At 47.5% G+C, this 19544-nt stretch overlaps 1 protein-coding gene and 8 non-coding genes across 9 annotated transcripts; all 9 read right to left on the bottom strand.

Annotated features, from left to right (window-relative positions):
- Positions 1–1327: 1327 nt before the first annotated feature.
- Positions 1328–17985, bottom strand: LOC146192546 (uncharacterized). The gene is made up of 3 exons (XM_084600464.1): positions 17969–17985; positions 16224–17131; positions 1328–1335 (listed from the first exon to the last, which is right to left on the bottom strand). The coding sequence occupies exons 1-3, from the start codon at positions 17983–17985 to the stop codon at positions 1328–1330; spliced, it is 933 nt and encodes a 310-aa protein (XP_084456590.1).
- On the bottom strand, positions 5007–5080 carry TRNAT-AGU (transfer RNA threonine (anticodon AGU)). The gene has a single exon. It is a non-coding gene; the product is annotated as a tRNA-Thr (tRNA).
- Positions 5177–5250, bottom strand: TRNAT-AGU (transfer RNA threonine (anticodon AGU)). The gene has a single exon. It is a non-coding gene; the product is annotated as a tRNA-Thr (tRNA).
- Positions 10497–10570, bottom strand: TRNAT-AGU (transfer RNA threonine (anticodon AGU)). Its single transcript has one exon. It is a non-coding gene; the product is annotated as a tRNA-Thr (tRNA).
- TRNAT-AGU (transfer RNA threonine (anticodon AGU)) lies at positions 10836–10909 on the bottom strand. Its single transcript has one exon. It is a non-coding gene; the product is annotated as a tRNA-Thr (tRNA).
- Positions 11006–11079, bottom strand: TRNAT-AGU (transfer RNA threonine (anticodon AGU)). The gene has a single exon. It is a non-coding gene; the product is annotated as a tRNA-Thr (tRNA).
- On the bottom strand, positions 11346–11419 carry TRNAT-AGU (transfer RNA threonine (anticodon AGU)). The gene has a single exon. It is a non-coding gene; the product is annotated as a tRNA-Thr (tRNA).
- Positions 11516–11589, bottom strand: TRNAT-AGU (transfer RNA threonine (anticodon AGU)). The gene has a single exon. It is a non-coding gene; the product is annotated as a tRNA-Thr (tRNA).
- Positions 11686–11759, bottom strand: TRNAT-AGU (transfer RNA threonine (anticodon AGU)). Its single transcript has one exon. It is a non-coding gene; the product is annotated as a tRNA-Thr (tRNA).
- Positions 17986–19544: the final 1559 nt, after the last annotated feature.

The raw sequence follows: 19544 nt of genomic DNA, 5'->3' as shown, positions 1-19544 counted from the left end.
ATCGTTCTGCACTGGTAGGAATCTGATACCGTACGGAGTTAGGGGAAGTTCCTTTTTAATTGTCCTTTGGAGGACGTCCCATAGAAAGACAGCATCCCAACACTGTAAGAAGACGTGTTCAATTGTCTCCGGTTTTTTGCACAACAGGCAATTTGTTGTCCTTGGGACGAAGATACCTTTTTCATTCAGCCAGGTTTTAATAGGGAGCGTATTGGAGTGAAGTTTGAAAAGGAACGTTTTAGCTGATGGCCTCACGGGCATCTTCTTAACTCTTTTCAAAACGTCCTGCCCTGGGCCTCCACAGTGTAATGCCCGGTAAAAAGGCACCGGCAGCATCACGTCAATGAGATCTTTATACAGTTTTTTTTTGGGAACATTGCAAAGATAATCAAAAGAAAACCGCACTTCTAGCAACTTGCACGAAAAAACAACCTCGCGCAGGTAGCCAGTCACAGTACCAGGCATGTTTTCACATGACACAATCCATTCAGGGAGCAGCCTCTGCAATCGCACTTGCATCACAGTTCTTAGAAAGGTATCTTTTTGATCACGGAGGAATATAAATCGCGAGACCACCTGCCGCAAGAACAGATGTGCAAGGCCAAGCCCGCCCCTTTTAACAGATATAAACAAATTCGTCCGGGCGGTTTTTTCCCATGTGGATGCCCAAATAAAAACAGCAAAAACGCGGTGCATTTTCTGAATTGAGGTTCGTGAGATACACAACACATTTATGAGGTACCACAGCCTCGAAATAAGAAAAACATTGCAAATAGAAGCGCGCGAAAACATTGACAGTTGCCTTCCTTGCCACGCATCCGCTTTTTCTTTCACTCTGGATGTTTCTTCCACCCAGTGCACGTTGGGATCTTGATAACATTCTAAAGGCACGCCTAGATATCGTGTTGGGAGAGCAGACCATCGCAGCTTACAGAATAAATCAGGTGTCACGTCCCAATCACCATGCCAAAACCCAGAGCTTTTCTCCCAATTGATCTTGCATCCGGTTTGATCACAAAATGTTTGGACGACACCAGTGACTTCACAGATGCTCTTTCTAGTTGCACAAAAGACTGCAATGTCATCAGCGTATGCTAGCATTTTCACGTGTGCTGATTGCAGCTTGAATCCTAAAATGCGATCGCTATCAATGATACCCAAGCAAAGTGGCTCTAAATACAGTGCAAAAAGCAGGGGTGAGAGCGGGCAGCCCTGCCTTACTGATGACCGTACTGCGATGCTGTCAGTCAGTTCACCATTCACAATAATACGGGTCGTGCAGTTCGCATAAGACATTTTAACACCCTCCACTATGACGTCACCAAGGTTAGAATGCTGCAAAATGGAAGAAAGAATTTCGTGAGAAACACGGTCAATGGCTTTCGCCAAATCTAATTGCATCATGGCTATCTGACCACCGAGTGCATCAACACATTCTAGTACGGTTCTTGCGACATGTATATTCGTGGCAATGGATCGACCCTTGATGCCGCACGTTTGATGAGGCCCAACCAATTTCTTTATTACGCTTTGCAGTCGTTTTGCTAAAACCTTCATGTACACCTTGTAGTCAACATTGGTGAGGCTAATCGGTCGGTAGGACCCCACCAACAGTCGTTTCTCCGGATCATCTGTCTTGGGTATTAGAACAATGTGCGATGTAGAAAAAGACAATGGAACAGTATTACGTTCATAAGCTTCAGTGATTACACAGAGCATAAACTGAGCCGCATACTGCTGAAAAGTTTTAAAGAATGCGGCGCTTAGACCATCCGGCCCAGGGGCCTTCCCAGGTGTCAGGTCATCTATTGCAGATAGTATCTCCTGCAACGTTACCGGTGTTTCTAGGCGCGCTTTACTTTCGTCATCCAGTGCAGGCATCAGTCTTAGGAAATCTTCGAAAGCCGCCTACAGTCTCAAGCTTAGCGCTAAGCAGTTCTTCGAAGTGCTCTGTTACCGCACGCTGAATATCTTTAGCATCTTCAGTGATATGGCCGGCATATCTTATACTCCTTATTTCTTTCTGGCAGGCGTATCTTTTCTCGTCTGCTAGGGCTCGTTTTGTCGGCACTTCTCCAGCCCAAAGTTTTTCAGCCCTTGCACGTATAACAGCCGCTGTGTATCTTTCACTGTCGATTGTTTCCAACTCACTTTTTATCTCTCGTATTTTACTGGCGAAATGCCCTGGCACTGAACATTCCATGCTCAAAAGAAACTGGAGTTGTTCATTCAGTTCTTTTTCTTTCTCTTTATGCCGCACCTTACTGCTCTTTTCTATGGATTTCAATTTGACCCATTCTTTGAAGCTGTCCCATTCCGCTGCAAAACTTACTGGTCGCCTAGTCAGATGACTTTCAAACTCGGTCTTAACTTCCGTAAGGAACTCTTCATCGGCGAGAAGTTTGGCATTCAGTTTCCATAGGTGCCAGTTAAAGCGCGATTTCTTTCCTGCCCTACCGAACACTGCACTCACGAGACAATGATCGCTGAAAGACACAGGTTTGACCTCATATGCAGTACATAGAGAAACAAGATCAACCGAGGCATACACCCTGTCCAATCGAGCATGGCTATCTCGCTGAAAGTGCGTGAACTCTGGTTGGCTTCCAGTGGAGAACACACTACCAACATCCTCAAGGCCGTATTCATGCACAAGTGCATTCAACTGCTCGGAGCTTCTGTCTCTTCGAGGTTTACACTTCGCCGCTCGGTCCACAGCTGAGCACACACAGTTGTAGTCACCAAGTACAAGCAAAATTTTGTCGACCTTCAACCACGATTCAATAGACTCAAAAAACACTTCACGTTCGCGTTCTGAATTGGGAGCATACAAACACAACACACGCCAGCACAAATTACAGTAGGTAAAATCAGCAACCAAAAGCCGACCACTTGGACAGGCAAAAACGGACTCTACGCTTACTCCCAGCGTGTTACGTATAAATAAAAGGCATCCACCCGATACACCAACAGAATGGCATACACACACATAAAAGTTTGTTTGAAAAAAAGCCACCATACGGTCAGTGCTTTCTTGGCTCTCAATCTTTGACTCTTGCACAGCTGCTACATCTATATCATTATCTAAAAAGAGGCGATTGAGCTGGCATTGTCGCCTTCTCGCTCCCAGCCCTCTGACATTCAAAGTAGCTACGTGTAACGGCTAATTAAGCTTGAGAGTCATGTATTAGCGAGAGACGCCCGTACCCGCATGGTGCCTACCTTCATGATTGCGTGGCCTCCGCTTCTGAAGAACAGTGGCATATGTGTGCATGTATTGTCCTCCCAGCGGAACGTCGGGCTGCATACAAACGAAGTCCAAGCACCGTCTGTCATTTTTGCTCACACACGCCCCGCTTGGTTGCAGAATGTTCCTGACGCTGGTCGGTAGGCAGCCGACCCACAAATCGTTCAGGACACCACAAAACTACGGAGGCGGTTTCCCCGCCTGCCGCGTGTCGGCCGAGAAGTTCGGCTTCGGTCTTAACGTTGCTCTTCGGATGCCCGAAGTTTTCGGCGGCGGCTCACCACAAACACCACCTGGCAGCTGAGTCCCCTCGACGCTTTCCTCGTGTGGACGTTTCGCGGCAATAAAGGCTGCTGTCTCCGGCCCAACCTCCATGGCATCAGTAAAGGAAGGCTCAGTGCTGAGATGCTCCTCAGCGTCAGAAAAATTGATTACATCTTCTGATGCTTCCTTTGACTCGCCTTCATGGTCCTGTAACGGATCTTGCAAGGCTTGCCGAGTTTCACTCTCTTGACTGGGCACCGTCACCTTATGCTTTGTTAAAACAGTCATGGAAGGCGCGTCCTGTTTTGTTGACTGACCTCTAATGTCAGCAGCCTCCTCCGCATCCACCTCGTCCATTATTAACTCCGACGAGTCTTCGCTGGTCCCAGGTCCGGCAATGCTAGCGTAGGTACGAGCACACTGGCTCTCTTCATGCCCGAACCGTCGACAGGTTCCGCAGCGAGGAACCCGGCACTCTTTGCGGATGTGACCCGTACTCCGGCAGCGTAGGCACAGCGGGGGTCTGCCTGGCAAAATAACGAGCGCCAGCTCACCGCTAACATTCAGCTGATGCGGCAGGTCGTCGAGCTTCATGCCAGCTTTCAGCTTCAGCGTGACGTGTCTAGTAGTTGAGCCCTTTTCTAACATACCTTTAACTCGCCAGCGCTCCCGTGTAACTTCGGATACCTTTCCGTACGGCGCAAAGGCAGCACGGAGATCCTCGTCTGGCACGTTGTGTAGCAGCCAGTGAAGTTTCAGCCGCACATCCTGGTTCGCCGGGTCAATTACCAAGCAGCGACCGTTTTTCACACACAACTCGCCTACACTAACAACCTTCGCCACCAATTCAGAATCCTTGACAGTGACAGCCCAGACATGGCTCATCCGATACGCCCCCATCGCAACAACATCGGGGATCAGCGAATGCTGTGCCAAAGCGTCGCGGAAATCTTCCACCCGGTACGGGCGGGCCCTGATATCGGCATGCAAAAAAACGTATTCAAAACAAACCGACCTGTTGGCAGTGCAGGCAAAACAACTTGATAAGTACTATCCTGATCAGCAGTCCTGTTACCGCGGCCTGACATGGCCGCTGAAGCCGCTCCTGAGGAGCCCTGCATCCTGCGTCCGTTCACTGGCGTGGCCGGAAGCAGAAACTCCCCGGTGAGATTCGAGCTCACGATCTCCTGTTTACTAGACAGGAGCTTTAACCAACTAAGCCACGGCGCTGACGGAAACAGCTAGAAACATCAAGTTTCTGCGAGCCGTCGATGCGATGAATGCAGTTAACGAACGATGGGGCAGGAAAGAAAAATGAAAGTAAAAAGGCACCGGTGAGATTCGAACTCACGATTTCCTCTTTACTAGACAGGCGCTCAACCAACTAAGCCACGGCGCCGATGGAAACAGCTAGAAACAGCAAGTTTCTACGAGCCGTCGAGGCGATGAATGCAGTTAACGAACGATGGGGCAGAAAAGAAAAATGAAAGTAAAAAGGCACCGATGAGATTCCAACTCACGATCTCCTGTTTACTAGACAGGCGCTTTAACCAACTAAGCCACGGCGCCTACGGAAACAGCTAGAAACAGCAAGTTTCTACGAGCCGTCGAGGCGATGAATGCAGTTAACGAACGATGGTGCAGGAAAGAAAAATGAAAGTAAGAAGGCACCGGTGAGATTCGAACTCATGACCTCCTGTTTACTAGACAGGCGCTTTAACCAACTAAGCCACGGCGCCGATGGAAACAGCTAGAAACAGCAAGTTTCTACGGGCCGTCGAGGCGATGAATGCAGTTAACGAACGATGGGGCAGGAAAGAAAAATGAAACTAAGAAGGCACCGGTGAGATTCGAACTCATGATCTGCTGTTTACTAGACAGGCGCTTTAACCAACTAAGCCACGGCTTTTTTTTTTCTTTATTGCCGTGAAACACAAAAGAAAATACACATGATAAAACACGTCAACTACACTTGAGCTAACGCGTACGCGGCTAAAATCTTTTCATGTTCACCAACTCATCAAACAGAGAATGCCATTGTGGCGGATCCTGCTGCATCCTGAAAGTTTCGCGTATATACACAGCATTTTCAATAAAGTTTTCACGCGCAGATCGTGTATCTATATCTGCATGACGCACCTGCATTCGTGTTTTCCACAAACTATGGAGGCCAAGAAGCATAATTAAATCATAAGGTGCATCATCGGTCTGCACTGGTAGGAATCTTATACCGTAAGGAGATAATGGAAGTTCCTTTTTAATTGTCCTTTGGAGGACGTCCCATAGGAAGACAGCATCCCAACACTGTAAGAAAACGTGTTCAATTGTTTCCGGCTTTTTGCACAACAGGCAATTTGTTGTCCATGGGACGAAGATACCTTTTTCATTCAGCCAGGTTTTAACAGGGAGCGTATTGGAGTGCAGTTTGAAAAGGAACGTTTTAGCTGATGGCCTCACGGGCATCTTCTTAACTCTTTTCAAAACGTCCTGCCCTGGGCCTATACATTGTAGTGCCCGGTAAAAAGGCACCGGTAGCATCACGTCAATGAGATCTTTATACAGCTTTTTTTTGGGGAACATTGCAAAGATAATCAAAAGAAAACCGCACTTCTAGCAACTTGCACGAAAAAACAACCTCGCGCAGGTAGCCAGTCACAGTACCAGGCATGTTTTCACATGACACAATCCATTCAGGGAGCAGCCTCTGCAATCGCACTTGCATCACAGTTCTTAGAAAGGTATCTTTTTGATCACGGAGGAATATAAATCGCGAGACCACCTGACGCAAGAACAGATGTGCAAGGCCAAGCCCGCCCCTTTTAACAGAAATAAACAAATTCGTCCGGGCGGTTTTTTCCCATGTGGATGCCCAAATAAAAACAGCAAAAACGCGGTGCATTTTCTGAATTGAGGTTCGTGAGATACACAACACATTTATGAGGTACCACAGTCTCGAAATAAGAAAAACATTGCAAATAGAAGCGCGCGAAAACATTGACAGTTGCCTTCCTTGCCACGCATCCGCTTTTTCTTTCACTCTGGATGTTTCTTCCACCCAGTGCACGTTGGGATCTTGATAACATTCTAAAGGCACGCCTAGATATCGTGTTGGGAGAGCAGACCATCGCAGCTTACAGAAGAAATCAGGTGTCACGTCCCAATCACCATGCCAAAACCCAGAGCTTTTCTCCCAATTGATCTTGCATCCGGTTTGATCACAAAATGTTTGGACGACACCAGTGACTTCACAGATGCTCTTTCTAGTTGCACAAAAGATTGCAATGTCATCAGCGTATGCTAGCATTTTCACGTGTGCTGATTGCAGCTTGAAACCTAAAATGCGATCGCTATCAATGATAGCCAAGCAAAGTGGCTCTAAATACAGTGCAAAAAGCAGGGGTGAGAGCGGGCAGCTCTGCCTTACTGATGACCATACTGCGATGCTGTCAGTCAGTTCACCATTCACAATAATACGGGTCGTGCAGTTCGCATAAGCCATTTTAACACCCTCCACTATGACGTCACCAAGGTTAGAATGCTCCAAAATGGAAAAAAGATTTTCGTGAGAAACACTGTCAAAGGCTTTCGCCAAATCTAATTGCATCATGGCTATCTGACCACCGAGTGTATCAACGCATTCTAATACGGTTCTTGCGACATGTATATTCGTGGCAATGGATCGACCCTTGATGCCGCACGTTTGATGAGGCCCAACCAATGTTTTTATTACACTTTGCAGTCTTTTTGCTAAAACCTTCATGTACACCTTAAAGTCAACATTGGTGAGGCTTATCGGTCGATATGACCCCACCAACTGTCGTTTCTCCGGATCATCTGTCTTGGGTATTAGAACAATGTGCGATGTAGAGAAAGACAATGGAACAGTATTACGTTCATAAGCTTCAGTGATTACACAGAGCATAAACTGAGCCGCATACTGCTCAAAGGTTTTAAAGAATGCGGCGCTTAGACCATCCGGCCCAGGGGCCTTCCCAGGTGTCAGGTCATCTATTGCAGATAGTATCTCCTGCAACGTTACCGGTGTTTCTAGACGCGCTTTGCTTTCGTCATCCAGTGCAGGCATCAATCTTAGAAAATCTGTTCGAAAGCCGCCTACAGTCTCAAGCTTAGCGCTAAGCAGTTCTTCGAAGTGCTCTGTTACCGCACGCTGAATATCTTTAGCATCTTCAGTGATATGGCCGGCATATCTTATACTCCTTATTTCTTTCTGGCAGGCGTATCTTTTCTCGTCTGCTAGCGCTCGTTTTGTCGGTACTTCTCCAGCCCAAAGTTTTTCAGCCCTTGCACGTATAACAGCCGCTGTGTATCTTTCACTGTCGATTGTTTCCAACTCACTTTTTATCTCTCGTATTTTACTGGCGAAATGCCCTGGCACTGAACTTTCCATGCTCAAAAGAAACTGGAGTTGTTCATTCAGTTCTTTTTCTTTCTCTTTATGCCGCACCTTACCGCTCTTTTCTATGGATTTCAATTTGACCCATTCTTTAAAGCTGTCCCATTCCGCTGCAAAACTTACTGGTCGCATAGTCAGACGACTTTCAAACTCGGTCTTAACTTCCGTAAGGAACTCTTCATCGGCGAGAAGTTTGGCATTCAGTTTCCATAGGTGCCAGTTAAAGCGCGATTTCTTTCCTGCCCTACCGAACACTGCACTCACGAGACAATGATCGCTGAAAGACACAGGTTTGACCTCATATGCAGTACATAGAGAAACAAGATCAACCGAGGCATACACCCTGTCCAATCGAGCATGGCTGTCTCGCTGAAAGTGCGTGAACTCTGGTTGGTTTCCAGTGGAGAACACACTACCAACATTCTCAAGGCCGTATTCATGCACAAGTCCATTCAACTGCTCGGAGCTTCTGTCTCTTCGAGGTTTACACTTCGCCGCTCGGTCCACAGCTGAGCACACACAGTTGTAGTCACCAAGTACAAGCAAGATTTTGTCGACCTTCAACCACGATTCAATAGACTCAAAAAACACTTCACGTTCGCGTTCTGAATTGGGAGCATACAAACACAACACACGCCAGCATAAATTACAGTAGGTAAATTCAGTAACCAAAAGCCGACCACTTGGACAGGCAAAAACGGACTCTACGCTTACTCCCAGCGTGTTACGTATAAATAAAAGGCATCCACCCGATACACCAACAGAATGGCATACACACACATAAAAGTTTGTTTGAAAAAAGCCACCATACGGTCAGTGCTTTCTTGGCTCTCAATCTTTGACTCTTGCACAGCTGCTACATCTATATCATTATCTAAAAAGAGGCGATGAGCTGGCATTGTCGCCTTCTCGCTCCCAGCCCTCTGACATTCAAAGTAGCTACGTGTAACGGCGAATTAAGCTTGAGAGTCATGTATTAGCGAGAGACGTCCGTACCCGCATGGTGCCTACCTTCATGATTGCGTGGCCTCCGCTTCTGAAGAACAGTGGCATATGTGTGCATGTATTGTCCTCCCAGCGGAACATCGGGCTGCATACAAACGAAGTCCAAGCACCGTCTGTCATTTTTGCTCACACACGCCCCGCTTGGTTGCAGAATGTTCCTGATGCTGGTCGGTAGGCAGCCGACCCACAAATCGTTCAGGACACCACAAAACTACGGAGGCGGTTTCCCCGCCTGCCGCGTGTCGGCCGAGAAGTTCGGCTTCGGTCTTAACGTTGCTCTTCGGATGCCCGAAGTTTTCGGCGGCGGCTCACCACAAACACCACCTGGCAGCTGAGTCCCCTCGACGCTTTCCTCGTGTGGACGTTTCGCGGCAATAAAGGCTGCTGTCTCCGGCCCAACCTCCATGGCATCAGTAAAGGAAGGCTCAGTGCTGAGATGCTCCTCAGCGTCAGAAAAATTGATTACATCTTCTGATGCTTCCTTTGACTCGCCTTCATGGTCCTGTGACGGATCTTGCAAGGCTTGCCGAGTTTCACTCTCTTGACTGGGCACCGTCACCTTATGCTTTGTTAAAACAGTCATGGAAGGCGCGTCCTGTTTTGTTGACTGACCTCTAATGTCAGCAGCCTCCTCCGCATCCACCTCGTCCATTATTAACTCCGACGAGTCTTCGCTGCTCCCAGGTCCGGCAATGCTAGCGTAGGTACGAGCACACTGGCTCTCTTCATGCCCGAACCGTCGACAGGTTCCGCAGCGAGGAACCCGGCACTCTTTGCGGATGTGACCCGCACTCCGGCAGCGTAGGCACAGCGGGGGTCTGCCTGGCACAATAACGAGCGCCAGCTCACCGCTAACATTCAGCTGATGCGGCAGGTCGTCGAGCTTCATGCCAGCTTTCAGCTTCAGCGTGACGTGTCTAGTAGTTGAGCCCTTTTCTAACATACCTTTAACTCGCCAGCGCTCCCGTGTAACTTCGGATACCTTTCCGTACGGCGCAAAGGCAGCACGGACATCCTCGTCTGGCACGTTGTGTAGCAGCCAGTGAAGTTTCAGCCGCACATTCTGGTTCGCCGGGTCAATTACCAAGCAGCGACCGTTTTTCACACACAACTCGCCTACACTAACAAGCTTGTTCACCGCTTCAGTATCTTTGAGAGTGACGGCCCAGACGTGGCTTATCCGATACGCCCCCATCGCAACAACATCGGGGATCAGCGAATGCTGTGCCAAAGCGTCGCGGAAATCTTCCACCCGGTAAGGGCGGGCCCTGATATCGGCATGCAAAAAAAACGGTATTCAAAACAAACCGACCTGTTGGCAGTGCAGGCAAAACAACTTGATAAGTACTATCCTGTTCAGCAGTTCTGTTACCGCGGCCTGACATGGCCGCTGAAGCCGCTCCTGAGGAGCCCTGCATCCTGCGTCCGTTCACTGGCGTGGCCGGAAGCAGAATGACTAAGCCACGGCGCCGACGGAAACAGCTAGAAACATCAAGTTTCTACGAGCCGTCGAGGCGATGAATGCAGTTAACGAACGATTGGGCAGGAAAGAAAACTGAAAGTAAAAGACACCGGTGAGATTCGAACTCACGATCTCCTGTTTACTAAACAGGCGCTTTAACCAACTAAGCCATGGCGCCGACGGAAACAGCTAGAAACATCAAGTTTCTGCGAGCCGTCGATGCGATGAATGCAGTTAACGAACGATGGGGCAGGAAAGAAAAATGAAAGTAAAAAGGCACCGGTGAGATTCGAACTCACGATTTCCTCTTTACTAGACAGGCGCTCAACCAACTAAGCCACGGCGCCGATGGAAACAGCTAGAAACAGCAAGTTTCTACGAGCCGTCGAGGCGATGAATGCAGTTAACGAACGATGGGGCAGAAAAGAAAAATGAAAGTAAAAAGGCACCGATGAGATTCCAACTCACGATCTCCTGTTTACTAGACAGGCGCTTTAACCAACTAAGCCACGGCGCCTACGGAAACAGCTAGAAACAGCAAGTTTCTACGAGCCGTCGAGGCGATGAATGCAGTTAACGAACGATGGTGCAGGAAAGAAAAATGAAAGTAAGAAGGCACCGGTGAGATTCGAACTCATGACCTCCTGTTTACTAGACAGGCGCTTTAACCAACTAAGCCACGGCGCCGATGGAAACAGCTAGAAACAGCAAGTTTCTACGGGCCGTCGAGGCGATGAATGCAGTTAACGAACGATGGGGCAGGAAAGAAAAATGAAACTAAGAAGGCACCGGTGAGATTCGAACTCATGATCTCCTGTTTACCAGACAGTCGCTTCAACGAACTAAGCCACGGCGCCGACGGAAACAGCTAGAAACATCAAGTTTCCACGAGCCGTCGAGGCGATGAATGCAGTTAACGAACGATGGGGCAGGAAAGAAAAATGAAAGTAAAAAGGCACCGGTGAGATTCCAACTCACGATCTCCTGTTTACTAGACAGGCGCTTTAGCCAACTAAGCCACGGCGCCGACGGAAACAGCTAGAAACAGCAAGTTTCTACGAGCCGTCGAGGCGATGAATGCAGTTAACGAACGATGGGGCAAGAAAGAAAAATGAAAGTAAAAAGGCACCGGTGAGATTCGAACTCACGATCTCCTGTTTACTAGACAGGCGCTTTAACCAACTAAGCCACGGCGCCGACGGAAACAGCTAGAAACATCAAGTTTTTACGAGCCGTCGAGGCGATGAATGCAATTAACGAACGATGGGGCAGGAAAGAAAAATGAAAGTAAAAAGGCACCGGTGAGATTCGAACACACGATCTCCTGTTTACTAAACAGGCGCTTTAACCAACTAAGCCACGGCGCCGACGGAAACAGCTAGAAACATCAAGTTTCTACGAGCCGTCGAGGCGATGAATGCAGTTAACGAACGATGGGGCAGAAAAGAAAAATGAAAGTAAAAAGGCACCGGTGAGATTCCAACTCACGATCTCCTGTTTACTAGACAGGCGCTTTAACCAACTGAGCCACGGCTTTTTTTTTTCTTTATTACCGACTTGGCAACTACAAATATCGATGAAAAGTCGCATGGAATTAAAAACACAAGTCACTTTCTGACAGGTTTCTTGTGATAAAATGGATTAGGTGACATGAGCTTGTCCAAGACTGGCAGCCATTCCGGGGGTTCAGATTGCCCTCCGAAAACATCACGCGTGTACATTACACTTTCAACAAAATACTGATGGGCTGGGTGTACGACATGCTCATGGCGAACATCCATCCGCGTTCTCCATATGCTGTGCATACACAAGACCATTAATAAATCACTGGGCACTTCTCCTGGCTGGGCGCATGGAAGGTAGCGTGTGCCAAACGGCGTTATTGGTAAGTCCTTTTTAATAGTACGCTGTAGCACGCCCCACAAAATAACCGCATCGTGACAATCAAGGAAAATATGCTCTATGGATTCCAGCTTTTTGCTAATTAAACAGTCAGCAGACCAAGGCACAAAAAGGCCTTTGCTTTCCAGCCATGGCTTCACCGGAAGAGTGCCGGTATGCAATTGAAAAAAGAAAGATTTAGCGGACGATCTGATGGCCATTCTTTTCACTCTTTTCAACACGTCCCGCTCCGGACCCAAAGCATATACAGCGCGATAAAGAGGCACAGGTAAAAAGGTTTCCAATAAATCTTTGTACAGCCGTTTTCGCGTAACAGTACACATATACTCATTTGAAAATCTCGCCTTCACTATTTGGAAGGACGCGACAACTTCGCGAAGTAAAGCACTTAGATCCATTGTCCCTGTAGACATAGTCGAAACTACATAATCCGGCAGTGAATCACGCAATCGCACTTGGATTACCGTTCTAAGAAAAACATCGCTTTGTTCGCGAAAAAAAAAGAACCTGGTTACAATCTGCTTTAAGTATAAATGTGACAATCCCAGTCCACCATTATGCACCGTATGAAACAGATTGCATCGACTGGTACGCTCCCATGTTGAAGCCCACACAAACGTGGCAAATACCCTATGCAGTTTTTGAACAGAGATTCTTGACATAGATAACACTTGCAGCATGTAAAAAATTTTTGCAACTAGGAACATATTGCGAACGGTAGCTCTTGCGAACATAGAAAAGTTATGTCCTCCCCATTTGTTTGTTTGGGTTTTCACTTGCTCAACTTCACCGGCCCAACATTCCTTGCTTTCAAGGTAATGCTTCAGTGGCACACAAAGGTTATTGCCTGGCGTTATTGTCCATTGCATACTGGAGAACAGTTCAGGCGCGTATTGCCAGTTTCCGTGCCAAAATCCTAAACACTTTGCCCAACTAATTTCACTTCCACTTGCAGTGCAAAAAGCAGTGGCTTCTTTTACAACTTCTTGCACGCTCTCATGGTCAGTACAAAAAACCGCAATATCGTCCGCGTATGCCAAAACCCGAACTTCACTTTGAAAAAATCTATAACCGTGTATGTTTGGCCTTGTAAGCAATCTGAAACAGAAAGGCTCTAGATAAAGCGCAAACAAAAGGGGAGACAGAGGACAGCCCTGCCTTACTGACGACTGAACAGGTATACGATCGGTTAAATGCTTATTCACGACCAGTCTCGCTGAACACCACTCGTAAACCATTTTCACGCCCTTTGTAATCACGGAACCAGCATTGACATACTCTAAAACAGAGAACAAAATTTCATGTACCACTTTATCAAATGTTTTGTAGAGGTCTAATTGCATCATGGCTACGTGGTCATGCATCGCATCACAACATTCGAGTACACTCTTTGCTGCGTGTATGTTAGTAAAAATGGTCCTTCCTTTTATACCGCATGTCTGATGTGGGCCTACAAGAGAAGTAATTACACGTTGGAGTCGTCGCCCTAATACTTTCATGTAAATTTTATAGTCAACATTCGTTAGACTTATAGGACTGTAAGACGCTACAGACTGAAGCTTAACTGGGTCATCTGTTTTCGGGATTAGTACAACGTGTGACATTCGAAAAGACGGAGGAGGTACGTTCTTTTCGTAGCATTCACTAATAACTCTTTCCAGTAAAACAGCCATTTCAGTTGGAAAGGCCTTGTATATGGCAGCACAAAGACCATCTGGTCCGGGTGACTTATTGGAATTTAATTCCCCGATAACGGCCTCAATTTCCTCGGAAGTAATACTTGCTTCAAGTGTCTGCGCCACTTCGTCTTCAACTCTTGGCATCAGCGACAGAAAGTCTTTTCTGAAGCGTTCAACGTCCGGTGTTTTCAGGCTAAACAATTCGCTGTAAAATTCTACAAACGCCCGTTCAATCGTTTTTTTTTCGAGGTAACTACGTTCTGATAGCAGATTTCTTTTATCTCTTTTGACACTGCGTACATTTTTTCGTCACTAAGTGCCCTTTTCGTGGGCGTCTCTCCGAGCCACAATTTTTCGCTGCGTGCCCTTATCACCGCACCGCGATACTTCTCTTCGTCTATCACCTCAAGTTTGGTTTTTATCTTTTTTATATCTTGGGCGAACAAGCCAAGCTTAACGCTCTCCATGCTAAGCATGTATTCAAGTGTGCTACGAAGTTCTTTTTCTTGTTCTCTTTTTTTACGTCGGAGAGTGCATGCTCGGTCAATAGCAGCTATCTTTATATCTCACTTAAACTGCTGCCATGCTTGTATAAAATTAGTCATTTTGTAACATATGCTTAATATATTCTTTAACTTTAGTGGTAAATTCTTCATCCAGCAGCAGTTTTTCATTAAATTTCCATAGCTCCCAATTGAACTTTGTTGCCTTACTTTTCATGCCTAGAGTAATCATTACGAGGGAGTGGTCACTAAAGCTCATGGGAAGTGTTTGATATTCCGAGCACAAGGGCACACAATCAATGGGAACATATATTCGGTCCAACCTTGCATGACAGCTACCTTGAAAGTGCGTGAACTTTGCTTGGCCTTCATGCGTCATTATACAGCCAGCATCTTCAAGCTCTGCCTCATTAACAATGTCAATAAGTAACTCTGCACTCTTGTCACGAAGGACACGGTCTGTTGTTTTATCTTCCGGTCTACAGACACAGTTGAAGTCTCCAAGCAGGAGAACACGTCTCTCATGTATTAGGAAGGATTTCATATAGTGAAAAAACTTCCCGCTCAAACGTTCTAGTCGGCGCATAAACACAGATCACTCTCCAGTCCAATCCAGAAAAACTGAAATCGCATATCAAAAGCCGACCACTCTCACACGAGAACACAGACTGTACAGCCGCCCTGATTTTTAACAATATAGCGCGAGCGTCGACCAAATTGCTGCTCAGCGCCTTGTAACGGCGATAAGCGTGTAACACGGCGAGAGTTCGCGCAGGCGCACGAAGAGAGAGCGTCTTCTGCTACGCTGTTCGGATCACAAAGACACACGCCCTGTCACAATATCTGATTGCGACTTTCCACATTCTTGTGCATGCACGAACTCTCGCCGTGTTGCATGGTTATCGCCGTTATAAGGCGCTGACCAGCAGTTTAGTCGATGCTCGCGCTATATTGTTAAAAATCAGGGCGGCTGTACACACTCTATGCAATTTCGAATGAGAATGACACATCCCCCGATCTTCCAACCGCATGACAAACACTAACATTATATCTAGAACGATATATTTCAGCCATTTTATCTGTTTGTTGTTCGCTTTCCATTTTGCTCTCTTGAACTGCTAGCACATCAATTTCATTTTCCAGCAGAAGGGTGTTCAGCTGCTGTTGTCTCCGACGCGTTGACAGCCCCCTCACATTTAGCGTGGCTACACGCAAGCTAGTGGATAAATAGGTCGCCATCTCAAGAAATTATAAATCGCGAAACATTTCACTCACATCTCTTCTGCAGAAAGACAGCATTGCGGTTGAACTGTTGCATGGGATGACCATTCTTCCGTTTTGGCGAGTCTGTCCGTCGTTCCAAGTGCTGCTCCCGATCATGGACCGGGCTTGTGACGTCTCGACCGGAAAGGGCACCCCCGCTATGGCGGAGGCACAGGTGACACAGTTCTCCGGTCTGGGGGCACGTTTGGCCTTGGCTTGAAGGACGCCCGGCAAAGGGGGGCCGCCTTCAGTGGAGGCTGTCCGTTTTCCGCTCCTCCTTGGGTTGATCCCTCGTTGACACTGTCTTCGTGCACACGCTTCATAGGCAAGGTAGAAGCAGCTGGCATCTCAGCTTCAGTGTCCCCCTGTTCCTCACTGTGTCGCGTAGCCGAAGCTGGGCTTGCAGCACTGGCATTGCCGTCTTCTTTCGTGGGTGTGTCGGTCCCAGCAACATTCGGCAACGGAACACTCACATCTGACTCACAGTGTTCTTTAAGGGCAGGGGTCTTCTCAGAGGACTGTTCGTTCTGTTCTGACTCCTCAGTGATTCCACTGCTCGCTTCCTCGTCGTCCACTGCGTCCATCAAGTGTTCGCCTGCCACTTCACTCGGCACGGGGCCTGCAACGTTGGCATACGTGCGCACACACTGGGACTCGTCATGGCCGTAGCGACGGCACAGCCCGCAGCGCGGCACACGACACTCACGCCGTATATGACCTTTCCCGCGGCACCGGAGGCAAAGCGGGGCTCTGCCTGCGACGTGGACGAGTGCGACGTCCTCGGCGATCCGAAGCTGATGCGGCAGGTCCTCAATGGTCACGCCCACTTTGAGCTTCAGCGTGACCGTTCGAGTCGCTGAAGCCTTGTCGATACACCCTTGCACTTTCCGCTTGTCTCTCGAAATTTCAGTAACTTTTCCAAAAGCCGCGAACGCCGCTCGAACATCATCGTCTTGCACGCCGTGTAGCAGCCAGAAAAGTTTCAACCTGATGCCCTGGTTACAAGGGTCAATGACCACGCATCGGTGTTCCTTCACTTCAAGAGCTTGGGCTTGCAAAATCTTCGCTTTCGCGTCTTCACCTTTAAACGTTACCGCCCACACGTGATTCATTTGATATGCCCCAAGGGCAACCACTTCCGGCAGCAGTGAAAGACGAGCGAGGGAGTCTCGAAAGTGCTCCACTCGGTAGGGCCTGGCTTTTATGTCGCCGTGCAAAGAAACAGTATGCAAAACACTCGAACCTGTAGGCAGATGCGGTAGAACCAGTTCATAATCCTTGGCAGGCCTTTCCGTGTTCCTGATACCACGGCCCAGCTGGGCCGCTGAATCCGCTTCTTGGAGACCATGATAATCACGTTCGTCACGCTCGGTGGCCGGAAGTGGAATCCAACTAAGCCACGGCGCCGACAGAAACAACTAGAAACAGCAAGCTTCTACGAGTTGTCGAGGCGATGGATGCAGTTAACGAAAGATGGGGTAGGAAAGAAAATTGAAAGTAAAAAGGCTCCGGTGAGATTCGAACTCAAGATCTCCTGTTTACTAGATAGGCGCTTTAACCAACTAAGCCACGGCGCCGACCGAAACAGCTAGAAACAGCAAGTTTCTACGAACAGTCCAGGCGATGAATGCAGTTAACGAACGATAAGGTAGGAAAGAAAAATGAAAGTAAAAATGGCACCGGTGAGATTCGAACTCACGATCTCCTGTATACTAGACAGGCGCTTTAACCAACTAAGCCACGCCTTTTTTTTCTATTTTTTTATTATTGCTGACTTGGACATTCGAAAGAAGACGATTAACAATAAAACATGCCAGCACACTTTCGCGTGACACGGCGGGTTAAAACTTTTTCAGTTTTAGCAAACTGTCAAGTACATGAATCCATTGTGGCTGCTCGGGGAGTGTCACATGCACTTCCCTGAACCGCACAACACTGTGTATGAAATGTTCTCGTACAGGGTTGACTTGTATATCTGCATTGTTAAACTGCATTCTGGTTTTCCACGAGCTGTGGAGGCCCATGAGCATTATTGTATCAAAGGAAAACTCCTCTGTATTAGGAAATGGTAAAAATCGTATGCCATATGCATCTAGAGGTAGCTCTTTTTTTAAAGTTCTCTGAAGCACATCCCAGAAAAAATGGCACCCCAACAGTCCAAAAACACGTGTTCTATCGTCTCAGGTCTGTTACACAAGAAACAGTTTGTTGACCAAGGGACGAACAGGCCTGTAGCGTGCATCCATCTTGACTGATAATGTGCTAGTGTGGAGTTTAAAGAACAATGATTTGAATGGTGGTGATATTGGCATCTTCTTAACTCCCTTGAGTACATCATCTCCTGGGCCTGGACAGTGCGACAAACGGTATATCGGTACAGGAAGCACTGTGTCCATTAGGTCCGCATACAATTTTTTCCGCTTAACATTGCACAAATACTCCATGGAAAAGCGCACATGCAGCAATCTGTACGCGAGCACCACTTCTCGCAAGTACCCTCTTACGGTACCACCTACATTGAGACACGAACTGACCAGAAAATTAGGAAGGAGTCGACCAAGCCGAACTTGGATTACTGTTCTGAGGAAGACATCATTTTGGTCACGAAGGTACATGAAACGCGAGACAACTTGTCGCAAAAATAAATGCGCCAGACCAAGCTCTCCTTTTTGTACGGAGAGAAACAAATTTTTTCGGCTCGTCCTTTCCCAGGTCGACGCCCAAATGAAAACGGCAAAAACACGGTGAAGTTTTTGTATGTTTGTCCTCGAAGCACTAAGCACATTCATCACGTACCACACTTTAGCAGTAAGGAACAGATTACATATAATGGCACGCGAGAACATGGACAACTGCCTTCCTTGCCACGCATCACTTTTTTCCTTGGCCCTCGATGCTTGGTCATGCCAGAATGGATCTGGGTCCCGGTAAGAATCAAGGGGCACTCCTAGATACAATGCTGGAGTGGCTGACCAGCGCATCTGAGAATAGTGTTCGGGTGTGACCTCCCAGCTACCATGCCAGAAACCGCAGATTTTTTCCCAGTTTATCTGGGCACCTGTGCCGCTGCAAAATTTCTGTACTACTTTCTCTATTTGCAAAAAAGACAGCGATGTCGTCGGCATAAGCCAAGATTTTCAGATGCACTGATTGTAGCGTGAAGCCCGTTATGCATTCATTATTCCGGATGGCCAAGCAAAGCGGTTCAAGGTAGGCTGCGAAATACAATGGCGACAGTGGACAACCCTGCGTCACAGAAGATCGCACTTGGAGGCTTTCAGTGAGTTCTCCATTCACAACAATCCGTGTGGTACAGTTTCTGTATGCCATTCTAACGCCATCTAATATTATTCGGCCGACATTTGCATGATCTAATACGGCAAACAAAACATCGTGAGAAATGCGGTCAAAGGCTTTTGCCAGGTCTAGTTGTATCATCGCCACTCGATCATCAAATGAGTCACAGCATTCTAGTATGGATCGTGCCACGTGTATGTTAGTGGCGATACTTCGCCCTTTTATGCCGCATGTTTGGTGCGTGCCTACGAGCGTTGTTATAACACCCTGCAATCTTTTCGCTAGCACCTTCATGAAAATTTTGTAGTCGACGTTGGTGAGGCTTATCGGGCGATAAGACCCCACCAACAGGCGCTTATCAGGATCTTCGGTTTTAGGAATTAGCACTATGTGGGATGTTGTGAAAGACAGCGGAACATGTTTTTTCTCATAGCTTTCGTCAACAACCTTCAGCAGAGCCTGGGCTATTGCAGGTTTGAACACTTTGTAGAAAGCTGCACCCAGTCCG

The sequence above is a fragment of the Amblyomma maculatum genome, chromosome 4 (genome assembly GCF_055883805.1).
Source record: "Amblyomma maculatum isolate TAMU_Amacu chromosome 4, ASM5588380v1, whole genome shotgun sequence".
Taxonomy (NCBI): Eukaryota; Metazoa; Arthropoda; class Arachnida; order Ixodida; family Ixodidae; genus Amblyomma; species Amblyomma maculatum.
The sequence above is the reverse complement of the archived record's forward strand: the minus strand, read 5'-3'. Positions and strand labels throughout refer to the sequence as shown.